At 44.5% G+C, this 15,361-nt stretch overlaps 1 protein-coding gene across 2 annotated transcripts in view; it reads left to right on the forward strand.

The window, feature by feature from the left end:
- Positions 1-13,469, forward strand: part of LOC121578202 (FYVE, RhoGEF and PH domain-containing protein 5-like) — a 55,781-nt gene extending 42,312 nt beyond the window's left edge. The window contains exons 8-20 of one of the 2 annotated variants that reach the window (XM_041892398.2): positions 3,068-3,158; positions 3,331-3,381; positions 3,635-3,693; positions 5,305-5,376; positions 5,675-5,743; positions 9,582-9,665; positions 9,822-9,901; positions 10,067-10,163; positions 10,383-10,520; positions 10,748-10,987; positions 11,107-11,235; positions 11,684-11,838; positions 11,934-13,469. In XM_041892398.2, the coding sequence (XP_041748332.2) occupies positions 3,068-3,158; positions 3,331-3,381; positions 3,635-3,693; positions 5,305-5,376; positions 5,675-5,743; positions 9,582-9,665; positions 9,822-9,901; positions 10,067-10,163; positions 10,383-10,520; positions 10,748-10,987; positions 11,107-11,235; positions 11,684-11,838; positions 11,934-11,970 (1,302 nt within the window). In that variant the 3' untranslated portion in view covers positions 11,971-13,469. The remainder of the gene's footprint in view (positions 1-3,067; positions 3,159-3,330; positions 3,382-3,634; positions 3,694-5,304; positions 5,377-5,674; positions 5,744-9,581; positions 9,666-9,821; positions 9,902-10,066; positions 10,164-10,382; positions 10,521-10,747; positions 10,988-11,106; positions 11,236-11,683; positions 11,839-11,933) is intronic. The other variant, XM_041892399.2, reaches the window with a different exon arrangement.
- Positions 13,470-15,361: the final 1,892 nt, after the last annotated feature.

Below are 15,361 nucleotides of genomic sequence, written 5' to 3' on the forward strand. Positions count from 1 at the left end.
GTGAAAACCTGAGGTAAGGCTAATCGAGACCCCCAGACATTCCATGAATGTCCTCCAGACCCTTGAGGTGAACTGGGGACCCGGATCCGACACAATATCCTCAGTTACCCCGTAGTGCCGGAAGACGTGTGTAAACAGGGGCTCAGCAGTTTGTAGGGCTGTAGGGAGACCTGGCATAGGAATGAGACGGCAGGACTTCGAAAAGCGATCCACAACGACCAGGATCGTGGTGTTCCCTTGTGAGGGGGGAAGGTCCGTCACAAAATCCACCGATAGGTGGGACCACGGCCGTTGTGGAACGGGTAGGGTTTGTAATTTCCCTCTGGGCAGGTGTCTAGGTGCCTTACACTGGGCACACACCGAGCAGGAGGAAACATAAACTCTCACGTCCTTGGCTAAAGTGGGCCACCAGTACTTCCCACTAAGACAGTGCACTGTCCGACCGATGCCAGGATGACCAGAGGAGGGTGACGTGTGAGCCCAATAGATAAATCGATCACAAACCCCGAGCGGCACGTACATCCGACCCTCTGGACACTGGGGGGGAGTGGGCTCGGTACGTAACGCCCGCTCGATGTCCGCGTCAACCTCCCACACCACCGGTGCCACCAGACACGACGCCGGGAGTATGGGAGTGGGCTCAATGGACCTCTCCTCTGTGTCATACAGTCGGGACAGGGCGTCTGCCTTAGCGTTCTGGGAACCTGGTCTGTAAGTGAGAGTAAACACAAAACGAGTGAAGAACATGGCCCACCTTGCCTGACGAGGGTTCAGCCTCCTCGCTGCCTGGATGTACTCCAGATTACGATGGTCAGTCAAAATTAGAAAAGGGTGTTTAGCCCCCTCAAGCCAATGCCTCCACACTTTCAGAGCTTGAACCACAGCTAACAGCTCCCGGTCCCCCACATCATAATTGCGCTCCGCCGGACTGAGCTTCATAGAAAAGAAAGCACAGGGGCGGAGTTTTGGTGGCGTACCCGAGCGCTGAGACAGTACAGCTCCAATCTCAGCCTCGGATGCATCCACCTCAACCTGGAATGCCAAGGAAGGATCCGGATGAGCCAGCACCGGAGCCAAAGTAAACAGGTCCTTCAGATGCCCAAAAGCCCTGTCCGCCTCAGCTGACCACTGTAGACACACCGGTCCTCCCTTTAGCAAGGAGGTAATGGGAGCTGCTACCTGACCAAAGCCCCGGATAAACCTCCGGTAGTAATTGGCAAATCCCAAGAATCGCTGCACCTCCTTCACCGTGGTTGGAGTCGGCCAATTACGCACGGCCGAAATGCGGTCAATCTCCATCTCCACACCTGACACGGACAGGCGGTGTCCGAGGAAGGAGATGGACTCTTGGAAGAACAGACATTTCTCCGCCTTCACATACAGGTCATGCTCCAACAGTCTACCAAGCACCTGACACACCAGGGACACATGCTCGGCCCGTGTAGCGGAGTATATGAGAATGTCATCAATATACACCACTACACCCTGTCCATGCAGGTCCTTGAAAATCTCATCAACAAAAGATTGGAAGACTGAAGGAGCATTCATCAAACCGTATGGCATGACGAGGTACTCATAGTGCCCCGAGGTGGTACTAAATGACGTCTTCCACTCATCTCCCTCCCGGATACGCACCTGGATCTACGCGCTCCTCAGATCCAATTTCATGAAGAAGCGCGCCCCGTGCAATGACTCCATCATACTCGCAATCAGAGGTAATGGATAGCTGGATTTTACAGTGATCTGATTTAGACCACGGTAGTCAATGCACGGGCGTAAGCCACCATCCTTTTTTTGTTGTTGGGGCATATTATTCTGTTTTACTGTTACTCCTTAATCACTATAATAAATATAGTAGCTTTCTTGAGTGTATTTTTATCAAAGCTGAGATTTACTTTGAAGTCCAAAGTGTAGGCATAGCAGGAAGCTCGGAATGCCGTTAACCAACAGGTTGTGTGTTCAAATCCTGGTGAGAGATGTTAAATAATAGTTACTGTGTATATATCAACATGCACAATGTAATCATGTGTGTCAAATATGTCAGTTGAAAAAACTGCGACTGCGTGATATTCTGGGGACATCCTAACAGCTCATTTTTGTTTGCAGGGCACCACCTGGGAAATCTTGTGTGAGAAATATCCACGTGAAACTTCATGTGAAATATCATCACATGTGAAGTATTCCTAAACCACATGATTTCACATGTGAAATCATGTGGTTTTTCCATAAGAGGAGAAAATGGAATAAGAGAAAAGGAGAGTGAAACAGAGACAAAGAGAGAAAGAGAATTTAGGGAGCTGAGTTAGCTGATTAGAGGTGGGGGGGGGGTTGACACTAGAATCCTGGTTCCAAGTCGTTGCTCTATTTTTACTCTGTTCCTCAAGGCTCCATCTCTGATAATGAAGACAAAGGTTGGTGTGTGTTGGCTCTTAATCCTCCCCTTTATAGGGCCAGCAATATTATCTCACCAGCCATGTGTGTGTGTCCGTACATTTGTGAGTGTGCATGCATGTGTGTGTGTGCTTGCATGCGTGTTTGAGTGTTTGTTTGCATGTGAGTGTTTGCGTGCGTACGTGTGTGTGTGCGTTCCACAGTAACCCAGTGTAAATGAAGGGATGGTTCTTTCAGTCCCGCGGGGTGTTATCTCTTCCTCTCTAATGAGGAATGGGGCTAAATTGGATTAGGAGACTCCTCAGTCAGAGCTGATGTGTGGATCTGCTCTGGTCCCTTTGTATTATAGACCCTCTCTGGGACTGGGAATACATGTCCGTCAGACACAATTAGCCCGTGATAGATTTCTTTTAGATATCGCTCTTATCCTCTTTCTCGTTTTAAGGGATTCCATAGGGCAGAAGAATAGAGACAGTTCAGGGTTTGTGTGGTGAGGAGATTTGGAGTGGTCAGGTTGGTGGTCAACCGTTCTGCCAAGGTTATCTCATTATTCCTTTTGTCATCTATGACTTTGAATTGCACAATTTCAACAGAGGTCACTCAGGTTGAGAGTGTGTATTTTCCACAGTCATGCATGCAAGTGTGTATTAACCTGACAATGTGTTTATGTGTGCAGAAGCAAGGTCCAGATGGAGTTCAGGTCCAATTGAAGCACCAGCTGCTGCAGGTCATTGTGAGAGTCCTCCAGTACCGCATGTTGCTCACAGGTATCCGACACACACCTCATAATGTACTATTACAGTATTGTAATACTAACTTTAATGTGTGTACCCTATCTTGGCTCTTGACCTTGAATAGTGTTATTTGGCATTCTACACATTATGAATCTGTTTATGTTTTTGACTAATTTGTCTGTTTGTGCCATTATTTTTTTTCTAGATTACTTAAACAACCTCTCCCCTGATTCTACAGAATATGAGGATACACAAGGTATAGTCTTTCTCTGCTTTATAAGAATTTCTGTAGTTTCTTCTATACACGCCAACAGTTGTTTCTTCAGCAGTCACACACACACACACACACACACACACACACACACACACACACACACATACACACACGCACACACACACTGACTTAGATACAATATCATAGGTTAGTTGTTTAGGCCCAAACATGGCAGTGTTTAAACCCTGCATATTCATGGATATTAACCCTTTATATCTCTCCCTCTGTGTTCCAGCTGCCTTAGTCATCGTTTCAGAGGTGGCAGACCAGGCTAATGAAAATCTCAAGCAAGGGGTAAATCGGTGTGTCTGTATGGGTGTTTCTGTGTTTATTTCAGACTACTGTGTACATGTGCTCATACACGTGTTTGCTAGAGGTATGCATGTGCAGTATGTACAAACTTGGAGTGTGAACTTGCAAGTGTGGAGACAGCTCACATTTTCCCTGTGTAAATCCTTCTTGGTTCCGGATGACAACACTATTGGGAGTGAAACCACATCAGTGATCTTGGAGAGGCCTGTCTCTCTGCTCTCACTGGGCTCTGTTGCCTATTGATTAATGTTAGGGCGAGGAAACATGATGTCATCGAAAGAAAGGACATTACTTACATTGTAGAGCACACACACACCCTCACACAGATCATCCTAAAATACAGCATCTATCCCCTGTCTCTCACAGCCACACAGATCATCCTAAGATACAGCATCTATCCCCTGTCTCTCACAGCCACACAGATCATCCTAAGATACAGCATCTATCCCTGTCTCTCACAGCCACACAGATCATCCTAAGATACAGCATCTATCCCCTGTCTCTCACAGCCACACAGATCATCCTAAAATAGAGCATATATCCCCTGTCTCTCACAGCCACACAGATCATCCTAAGATAGAGCATATATCCCCTGTCTCTCACAGCCACACAGATCATCCTAAAATAACTATAATTTATACAGTCATTTGGGGTATTATCAACAGTAAAATACTCTGAGATGTTTTACTGCAGCAAACTGTAAATTATGGTGCATTGTGGGAAAATGTTGTGGGCTCCTTTCGAAATTGCTGTATTTCGAAAGGAAAACCTTTTGACCGCTAGTGGATGCATGGTATTGTTGTTTCTGGCTCATTAACATATTTGAGGATTACCTTGTTAGAGGCTATATTTGTTGCACCTGTGAGTGAGAATGCTCTACCAATTTAACTCCTATGTGGTTATAATGCCCAATCAATAAAACATTTATAGGGGACAGATTGGAGTGGCAGAAAGTCTTAAACCTTAAATGGTTGAGCATTTTGCCATGTCTGTTTTGGTCTGTAGTCGCTGACAGTTTGGAAGCCTTTGTTAAGGCCTCTAGAAGTGCCATCAAATATTAATTAATATGCTGTAATGTGTAAACACTTTACCTAGCAGCCAACCTCCTTGCACCAATCCCTTGTAATTACAGCAAAATACTGTGAAATACAAATGCCTCCCCTCAATTAATTTTAATTAATTCATCCATTCATTCCGATTACGGTAGCATTGACCTTTTTACAGTATTATAAAGTCCATTTTAGGGTATTGTACTGTGTGTCTTTACACTGTACTTTCTTTGATACTGTATTTATATTACAGTAGTTGTACTGTAATATGAAATACAGAATTTTACTTGCCACCGAACTGCCTGTAAGCTACTGTCATACTGTCAATTTCAGGGTAACCCCTTCACACACACACACACACACACAAACACACACACACTATCTCTTCCACTCCTATTCAGTTTCCAGCAGCACATCCCATTCCTCCGCCATCCCTCTCATTCACAAGAACAGTTTCTCTCTTTACCCATCTCTCATAAGAAAATCCCTCCCTATCTCACTCTCCTCTCTTGTCCCTCTCTCTCCCTGTCTCTCTGACACACAGGAGAACTTGCTGCGGCTGGTCCACATTGAGTACAGTGTCAGAGGCAAGAGAGATCTACTCAAGCCAGGAAGGGTGAGACCAGTCTGCCTCTCTCTCTCTCTCTCTCTCTCTCTCTCTCTCTCTCTCTCTCTCTCTCTCTCTCTCTCTCTCTCTCTCTCTCTCTCTCTCTCTCTCTCTCTCTCTCTCTCTCTCTCTCTCTCTCTCTCTCTCAACAGTGTTACTCTGTTCAACAAACATAACATCAACAGTGAATAATACCAATCTCAGACCGTGGCCTTCTAGAAATCCCACACGGGATCTAAAAGCCCACTGCTAGTACAGTACAGGCAGTCCTCTTGCTAACATGTTCTCTATTTCTGTGTGTTTGCAGGTGTTTGTGAAGGAAGGCACTCTAATGAAAGTTTCGAGGAAAAGTAGACAGCCCAGACACCTGTTTCTGGTAACTATTACCTGTCTACTAACTACTATCCTCTTCTTGTGCCATTCAAACTTTCACTATCTAATATTTCAGTATCACACATGGTGGTTATTCTGATCATGGAAGGGTGGGGTCTCATCCAAGTTCTCTGGATACTGTTGTGGCTGGTAGAGGCAATCAGATGTAGATGGAAACAGGACGAGGCAGAGAGTCAAAGGGAGGAGGCAGAGGGAGGCAGAATGTAGAGGCAGGCAGAGGAAGGAGGACAAGGCCACAGGGCCACACCTAGGGTTGCAAAATTCCAGGAACTTTAAATAAATTCCCTGGTTTTCCCAAAATAACAGTTGGAGGATTCCGGATTTACTGCTTATTCCCTCCTGAGAAAACCAGGGAATGTATTAAAAGTTCAGAGAAATTTACAACCCTACCCCCACCATACACAGCCAGGTGCCTCCCTCTCTCAGGGCTTGTTTTCGAGGGCCCTGCTTCCTCACAGGATGTTTGGTGTGGGTCACTGGATGCTGGCTTCCTGTGCAGTGAGGGTACTGACATGGCTGCAAAGGCCAGACACTCTGTAGACTGGGGGAGGGACATAAAAACAAAGTCTTAAGGAAGTAGATGGTAGAAAGAAGAAAAGGGTATCATATATTATTGTGACATTTACTAGTATGTACTTTGTATTGAAGTAAAACAACGTGTGTTCATTTTAGAATCTGCATTATATGAACACAACCCAGCTAGCACATTTCGTTCCTTGGAAGTTGTGGGAATGTATGTTTTTGGTTTCACATGGGTTGTGGGAACGACGCCATATGTTTCTTGGAACATTCTGAAAATATGAATTTAAATAGAACCATAAGGAAACCTGTAGGAAACTTGTGTTGAAATTCCCACAGAAGAACATTGTTTCTTAACGTTCTCTGAACTAATTGAGAACATTCCCAATGTGAAACCAGTTGGAGAATGTTCCTAGAACATTACCAACATTTTCATTAAATGTAACCATGTTTGAACTTTTAGGAAACGTTCTGTTAAAGTAATGAAATACCAAGAAAATAACATTATTTTGTCAAGTTCCTTAAATGTGCTGAGAATGTTCTAAAGCCAAGCAACTATCCTGCACCATTCCCAGAAAGTTGTGGGAAGGTTGTATGCAAAATAACCATAGGACAAACACGCTCTCACCAAGCTATAAGAAACATATGGTTCTCAGAACGTTATGTGCTAGCTGGGAACACTCTCTTTGAGGAGCCATTCTCTTTCTCTGCTTCCTTTTCCAACCAGTGTCTTATCGTCTTCATGTCTCTCTCTCCCTGTGTCTCTCAACTGGGTTGTATATGAGTGATGGTTGAGAGACTGATGTGTGTGAGTAACTGGGTAGCTCCTCTGGAGTAGATGGCTGGAGAGGGGCAGCAGGTATAATGTATGGCCTTTAAGGAAAATGAGTCCAAACAGAGATGATGAAAGCCATCACTCACTTAGTGACACTGAGGAGCAGCGCTCAACAACCGTCAAAGCACTGTCATGCTAACCAGAGGAAAGTCTTAGAGAGGAGAGAGCCGTGAGTGAAGGGATTAGGGGAGGATGGAGAAGAGAGAGGGACTGTCACAGGAGGGAAGAAACAGGTTAAGTACTTGAAGCAGAAGAGAGGAAGAGAAACGTGTTGGGAAATTGAATGTGCAGTAGTTGGGCATCTAATGCATGGTTAAAATGGACTTTCTAGGTTGTACTTGGTACACATCTCTTAGTCTGTAATGTGTGCTGCTGAGAGTGAGTGTGTGAGCCTGTGGCAGGGTGGGGTGGGCCTGCAGTGTGAACACCACTAAATCAAATCAAATCAAATTTGATTGGTCACATACATATATTTAGCAGATGTTATTGCGGTTGTAGCGAAATGCTTGTGTTCCTAGCTCCAACAGTGCAGTAGTATCTAACAATTCACAACAATACACACAAATCTAAAAGTAAAAGAATGGAATTAAGAAATACATCATTAGGACGAGCAATGTCGGAGTGGCATTGACTAGAATACAGTAGATTACAGGATATACATATGAAATTAGTAAAACAGTATGTAAACATTATTAAAGTGACTGGTGTTCCATTATTGAAGTGGCCAGTGATTATATGTCTATGTACATAGGGCAGCAGCCTCTAAGTGCAGGATTGAGTAACCGGGTGGTAGCCGGTTTAACAGTCTGAAGCTGTTTTTCAGTCTCTCGGTCCCAGCTTTGATGCACCTGTACTGACCTCGCCTTCTGGATGATAGCGGGGTGAACAGGCCGTGACTCGGGTGGTTGATGTCCTTGATGATCTTTTTGGCCTTCCTGTAACATCGGGTGCTGTAGGTGTCCTGGAGGGCAGGCAGTGTGTCCCCGGTGATGCATTGGGCAGACCGCACCACCCTCTGGAGAGCCATGCGGTTGCGGGTGGTGCAGTTGCCATACCAGGCGGTGATACAGCCCGACAGGATGCTCTCAATTGTGCATTTGTAAAAGTTTGTGAGGGTCTTAGGGGCCAAGCCAAATTTCTTCAGCCTCTTGAGGCTGTTGCGCCTTCTTCACTACACTGTCTGTGTGGGTGGACCATTTCAGATTGTCATTGATGTGTTAGACGAGGAACTTAAAGATTTTCATCTTCTCCACTGAGGTCCCGTCGATGTAGATGGGGGCGAGCTCCCTCTGCTGTCTCCTGAAGTCCACGATCAGCTCCTTCTTTTTGTTGATGTTGAGGGAGAGGTTATTTTCCTGGCACCACTCCGCCAGGGCCCTCACCTCCTCCCTGTAGGCTGTCTCGTTACAGTCAGGACTGGAAGGTCACATGCTGTTTTGTCCCTGTTGAGCTTGTTTTGTTGTTGTGGTGGTGGCTGGTTCCAGGGCCTCCACCCAGACCAGGCAGTTTCTCAGAGCAGCTGGGAGCTGGAAGGGACCAATGGAGAATTCCTGGATGCTGCCTTATGGGCCACGGATGTTTAGAGCACACATGATGTGTGACCAATGATGTCACTGCTTTTGTCCCACTCTAAATAAGGCCCTCCAACACAATAGGCTGAAGTATGTTCTGAGGATTACAATACATTGGGTGTGATAAGCAGATAAACTATCATATAGCCTTTGTTGTGTGTTACATGGGAATGGCTGGTTTGAGGCGTTAACGTTTGAGTGTGTGAATAATATGAAAGGAAATCAAAATATTTTTGGGGCGATCCAGGAGGTTCCACATTAATTGCTATAAAGTCCTCCTCCAGTCTCCTTTTCACCTCATTTAACACCTGATTTTCTTAACAAAAGGCACATCTCAATAGGTGGTCCAGGTATCCTCATGACATAGCACAAGTTCCTCATTTGTTCTCTATTACTCCTCTATTGTTTGCAATTGTGGCTAAAAAACACTATTTTGCTCAAAACATATTTTGTTTACCCTTTAGTGTGTGTACTTTACTGTATTTATACTTGGGATGTCACTTTTCAACAGGAAAAGTTCAAAAATCACTAGAGGACGTCTTTAAGTTTATAGTGCCCCCTTGTGGCAGTTGTGTTATTCTAATGTGAAATTCCCTTTGAAGGAGATGAGGGCTATGTTTCCAATCTCTACCCTTCTCCAGAAGTGTGTTCTTGTTCACTCCCCCTCATGCATTTAAAAGCATTGGATTGGATGCAAGCATGGCTGGAGGGAGTATTCCTCACACCAGTCCATTCCTTTCAAATCCATTAAGGAAATTATACGAGCACACACTTCAGGAGAAGGGTAGAGAACCGGAATGTAGCCATACATTTCAGGCTGGCAGTCAGGCTGTACATTCACACATACGGCTATGAGAGTAACCATACCCTTGTCCCTCTGTTTCTGTCTCCACCAGATGAATGATGTGATGTTGTACACCTATCCTCAGCAGGATGGTAAATACAGGCTGAAGAACACTCTCTATCTGTCTGGGATGAAGGTGAGTCTCTCCCTCTCCCACTGAGATGACCTTCCATGACCTTCACCCCTCACCCCTGACCTATGGCTTTGTCAACACGTCTGTCTGTCTGTCTGTCTGTCTGTCTGTCTGTCTGTCTGTGTGCTGACTGCTGTGCTGTGTGTCCTGTTCTCCCAGGTCAGTATACCCGTCATAGACAACATGCTCAATGCCCTGAGGATCGAGGTATCTGATGTCAGCATCACCTTGTCAGCCAGGTAAGTCAGAGCAGAGGACATCTGTCTGGGGCTTTGTACCAGTCTTGTCCATTGGTTACATACAATATATGTATTTGAATACAGTACATATACTGCATGTGTATGTACACATGTATATGTCTAATAATGTGTACAGCCTTAACACATCTGTTTCTGTATCCCTAGCTCCTGTGGTGAGAGGGAGGACTGGTTCCACACGCTGAGTCGGGCCATAGCAGACCATGCTGCAGGCCTGTGTACCTTCGGTGGCCCCTGCAGTGAGGTAATGAGTTAACCACTGAATGACACTCATGACAGGACATACCATTAAAGCTCACTTGTATACAATTTAACATATGACATATATAAAATGCAAAATAGGATGTTAACGTTGTTGTAACATTGTTGTTGTTTAGTTGTAACATTGTTGTAACGTTGTAACGTTGATGTATTGTTTTATAATGTTGTTGTAACGTTGTTGTGACGTCGTGTTCCCATGCAGGCACGTGAGAAGCTGTGGATGGCCCTGGGGGAGGCTGCTCCAGTGCTGGTGCCCGTGACTCATGTGATGATGTGTATGAGCTGTACCTCCGACTTCAGCCTAACCCTGAGACGCCACCACTGCAACGCCTGTGGGAAGGTGAGACACACACACAGGCCTTACTGTAGGAGTCCGTCAATCATACTGCTGTCATAGGAGCCTCTCACTCATACTGACCCCAGCCCAACCCACTGTTTTACATTATCCTGGCAGAAAAAAAGAAGAGTAGCCCTTTTAGTATCTTGACTACTTGATCTCCAATACTCCTTAAATCAGAGGTCCTCTCGCTCCACCTTCACACCTGTTCTCTCTCTCTCCACACCCAGGTGGTGTGTCGTGCCTGCTCCAGGAACAGGTATCCTCTGAAATACCTCAAAGACAGGATGGCCAAAGTGTGTGACCACTGCTACGCTGAGCTCAGGAAGAGAGGTGGCAGTATCTCAGGGGCGTGTGGCAACTCCAGCCCCTGCCCCCAGCGGGCCAGCCGGCCCCTCTCAGCTGTTTTCCAGAGCTTCCAGCCCCCAAGCCTGTGGAGGAGCAGGAAGAGCACCTCTTCACTCAACCAGGTCCGCAATATTCATCACCTTTGACCTTTATCAGTGTAGTTTTGTAGTTCTGCTCTGATGCAGGATTCTATGGTATGCCCTGCTAACTCCCTGATGTTGACCTCTGACCTATGTTGCAGGTAGAGTTGGGGGCTGAGGGCTCGGCTGTGAGTGGCAGCCTGCAGCGCCGTAAGAAGAGCAAGAGGAAGTGGAAGAGGCTGTGGTTTCTCCTCAAAGACAAGGTGCTCTACACCTTCACAGCACGTGAGGTGAGGGGGCACAGAGTCTCCCACACCAGCCCCAAACACACACACACACACATACGTACACACACGTGAGCACGCACCCTCAATATACTCACAATATGCCCCTACTGTACTCGACTCTTTTAAAAGCTTCTACATAGTCTCTCCTGATCTGAAGAAATTATGTGCTCTCTCTCTCTCTCTCTCTCTCTCTCTCTCTCTCTCTCTCTCTCTCTGTACTGTTTTATTGTGTTTTTTTTAGCTTTGTAGCTAGCTACCATTTAGAATACGCAGTATCATTAACTTAAATCATAAATACAAGTGTGTGTTAGGTTCCTTGCTTCTCAAAATTCTGTGGAAACATCATTGGTATATACAGCTGAGTATGTGACTTGTCCCTTATACATTTTCTTACCTCACTCTCTTCTGTCTATCTCTCTCTCTCTCTCTCTCTCTCTGTCTCTCAACACAGGACAAGATGGCATCTGAGAGTCTGCCCCTGCAGGGTTTCACAGTGAAGCTGACAGAGAGGCCGGAGGGAGAGGAGAGCTCCAACGTGTTTCAGCTCTACCACAACAAGACACTATACTATACCTTTAGAGCAGACGATCAGCATACTGCCCGCAGGTCAGGCTACACACACACACACACAGACAGACACACACACACACACACACGCACACACATCTACAGTGTTCATGTTATTCACTTTTGTTTTGCAGGTGGGTCAATGCCATGGAGGAGGCCACAGTGTTATAACACCTACCTGTCTGCACAGACCGACCCTGCTGTGCATTGCCTATCAACCCACTCTCTCTTTCCTGGTTTATAGCTGTCCCTCACCATGCCTAAATGGAATTAATATGAAGACTTATTTTCTCTTGAAGGAAATTGAATATCATTCATCCTTTTGCTACACTGGATAAATTCTCACTCTGGGAAAATGAGTGTCTCTGCGCAAACGCATCCTTGACAAGGCTGCCATCTACAGGCAGAAAGGCGTACATGCAGACTCTGTGTGGCGCAAACGTCCAAGAGTGAGTCTCTTAAGGTGAAAACCTCTCAGTCAAGGATACTCAGACTGGGTCAGTTCCAAACTCACTGCAGGACTTTGTTTGGGTCAGCAGTGGCGACTTGAACAGGACCCCGAAGTTGGCACTGCGTGCCGAAACGTTGGTTACTAGACCCGTTAAATGTTTGGGAGCATAATAAAAGTGTGCGACTTTCTTTCTTTATTTTTACACAAATCTTCTGAGGAAATAGACAGAACCAGCTCAAAACACACAGGTCCCCGTGTCAACAGACCACAACTGCATGCCACAACATGCCACAACTGAAAACTCATAGACAATGTATATCAACATTTTTCATTGACAGCCTCCAGTGCCCATTCACACACTTATCTTTTCAGACACTCTTTTTCTACCATGAACTTGTACATGGAACAACTTTGTATGGGTTCTGTTTTGGATAGTGCAGACTGCTGTACAAACAATACCAAATCAGTATGCTGCCCTACAGAGGCAAAACGCTGTAACTACGTAATAAAAAAAATGGCAAAATCAGACTTCAAAGTCATTTTCTGTCTAGACAGACTGCAATTTCTGATACTCCATGATATATTCTGATCAACTGGCTTGTTCTTGTGTCAGGAAACGAAATAACACCTTCATAAGATAATATACCTGGTCATTAAAACAGATCAAAGATTTTTGAACAAAATTCGTAGTTACTGTGTTTTGCATTTGTAGGGCAGTATGAACAGCTTTGGTATTGTATGGAGACGTTTATGTGCTGTAAGAGATGCCTCATATTTTAAATATAGTGTAATATTCAATTCACACATTTTGAAGTGAGGTATAAGAAGTATTTGTACAGAAATGTTATTATATGATGTTACAGGCGAAAGCCATTTTATTCATTATATCTTGTCCAATGTACTCTCTGTAAACATACTTATTTTACACCACAGGTTTACTCCTGTGTGTAATAACAATGACAGAATGTGAAATGTTACAGACAGTTTTAGTATTATTCAACAAAAGATCTGCTTGAAGTATATTTCATAGCTGAATGTATAGTTTTAAACCTTTTTGAAAGGGTGGTTACATTTTTGAAGTGCCAACAGTTTCCATTTGAATGCCGTGCCATGTGTTATGGATAAGATAATGTGCATATATAAAATGATAGTCTTTATGGCAATGGCTGAAAAATAAATGGTAAAACAAATAAATAAATATACAGTGGGGAAAAAATGTATTTAGTCAGCCACCAATTGTGCAAGTTCTCCCACTTAAAAAGATGAGAGAGGCCTGTAATTTTCATCATAGGTACACGTCAACTATGACAGACAAAATGAGAAAAAAAAATCCAGAAAATCACATTGTAGGATTTTTAATGAATTTATTTGCAAATGATGGTGGAAAATAAGTATTTGGTCACCTACAAACAAGCAAGATTTCTGGCTCTCACAGACCTGTAACTTCTTCTTTTTAGAGGCTCCTCTGTCCTCCACTCGTTACCTGTATTAATGGCACCTGTTTGAACTTGTTATCAGTATAAAAGACACCTGTCCACAACCTCAAACAGTCACACTCCAAACTCCACTATGGCCAAGACTGAAGAGCTGTCAAAGGACACCAGAAACAAAATTGTAGACCTGCACCAGGCTGGGAAGACTGAATCTGCAATAGGTAAGCAGCTTGGTTTGAAGAAATCAACTGTGGGAGCAATTATTAGGAAATGGAAGACATACAAGACCACTGATAATCTCCCCTCGATCTGGGGCTCCACGCAAGATCTCATGCCGTGGGGTCAAAATGATCACAAGAACGGTGAGCAAAAATCCCAGAACCACACAGGGGGACCTAGTGAATGACCTGCAGAGAGCTGGGACCAAAGTAACAAAGCCTACCATCAGTAACACACTACGCCGCCAGGGACTCAAATTCTGCAGTTCCAGACGTGTCCCCCTGCTTAAGCCAGTACATGTCCAGGCCCATCTGAAGTTTGCTAGAGTGCATTTGGATGATCCAGAAGAGGATTGGGAGAATGTCATATGGTCAGATGAAACCAAAATATAACTTTTTGGTAAAAACTCAACTCGTCGTGTTTGGAGGACAAAGAATGCTGAGTTGCATCCAAAGAACACCATACCTACTGTGAAGCATGGGGGTGGAAACATCATGCTTTGGGGCTGTTTTTTCTGCAAAGGGACCAGGACGACTGATCCGTGTAAAGGAAAGAATGAATGGGGCCATGTATCGTGAGATTTTGAGTGAAAACCTCCTTCCATCAGCAAGGGCATTGAAGATGAAACGTGGCTGGGTCTTTCAGCATGACAATGATCCCAAACACACCACCCGGGCAACGAAGGAGTGGCTTCGTAAGAAGCATTTCAAGGTCCTGGAGTGGCCTAGCCAATCTCCAGATCTCAACCCCATAGAAAATCTTTGGAGGGGAGTTGAAAGTCCGTGTTGCCCAGCGACAGCCCCAAAACATCACTGCTCTAGAGGAGATCTGCATGGAGGAATGGGCCAAAATACCAGCAACAGTGTGTGAAAACCTTGTGAAGACTTACAGAAAACGTTTGACCGGTGTCATTGCCAACAAAGGGTATATAACAAAGTATTGAGAAACTTTTGTTATTGACCAAATACTTATTTTCCACCATAATTTGCAAATAAATTCATTAAAAATCCTACAATGTGATTTTCTGGATTTTTTTTTCTCAATTTGTCTGTCATAGTTGACGTGTACCTATGATGAAAATTACAGGCCTCTCTCATCTTTTTAAGTGGGAGAACTTGCACAATTGGTGGCTGACTAAATACTTTTTTTCCCCACTGTAAGTTTTAGCACCAATTGAGACCTTTTTTAGGTGCTGATGATATTTTTAGATGCTGATGATGTCACTCTTTTCTAATTCTTCTTTGAGAACATCAGATGTTAACAGACTATCCTATCAGACTTGTCAGACTACATTTTATTCTAGTCAAAATGCAGCTAGTCATGCACATCATGAGTATATGTATCTACGCTCAGTCGATACGTTTGGTCTTCATACCTGGGATTATGGGTTATATCAATAGTGTTATGAGATTGTACCTCTAACATGGCTTTGCATATAGCACAATGTAAATGTTGATGG

This window comes from Coregonus clupeaformis, chromosome 12, assembly GCF_020615455.1.
Source record: "Coregonus clupeaformis isolate EN_2021a chromosome 12, ASM2061545v1, whole genome shotgun sequence".
Classification (NCBI taxonomy): Eukaryota; Metazoa; Chordata; class Actinopteri; order Salmoniformes; family Salmonidae; genus Coregonus; species Coregonus clupeaformis.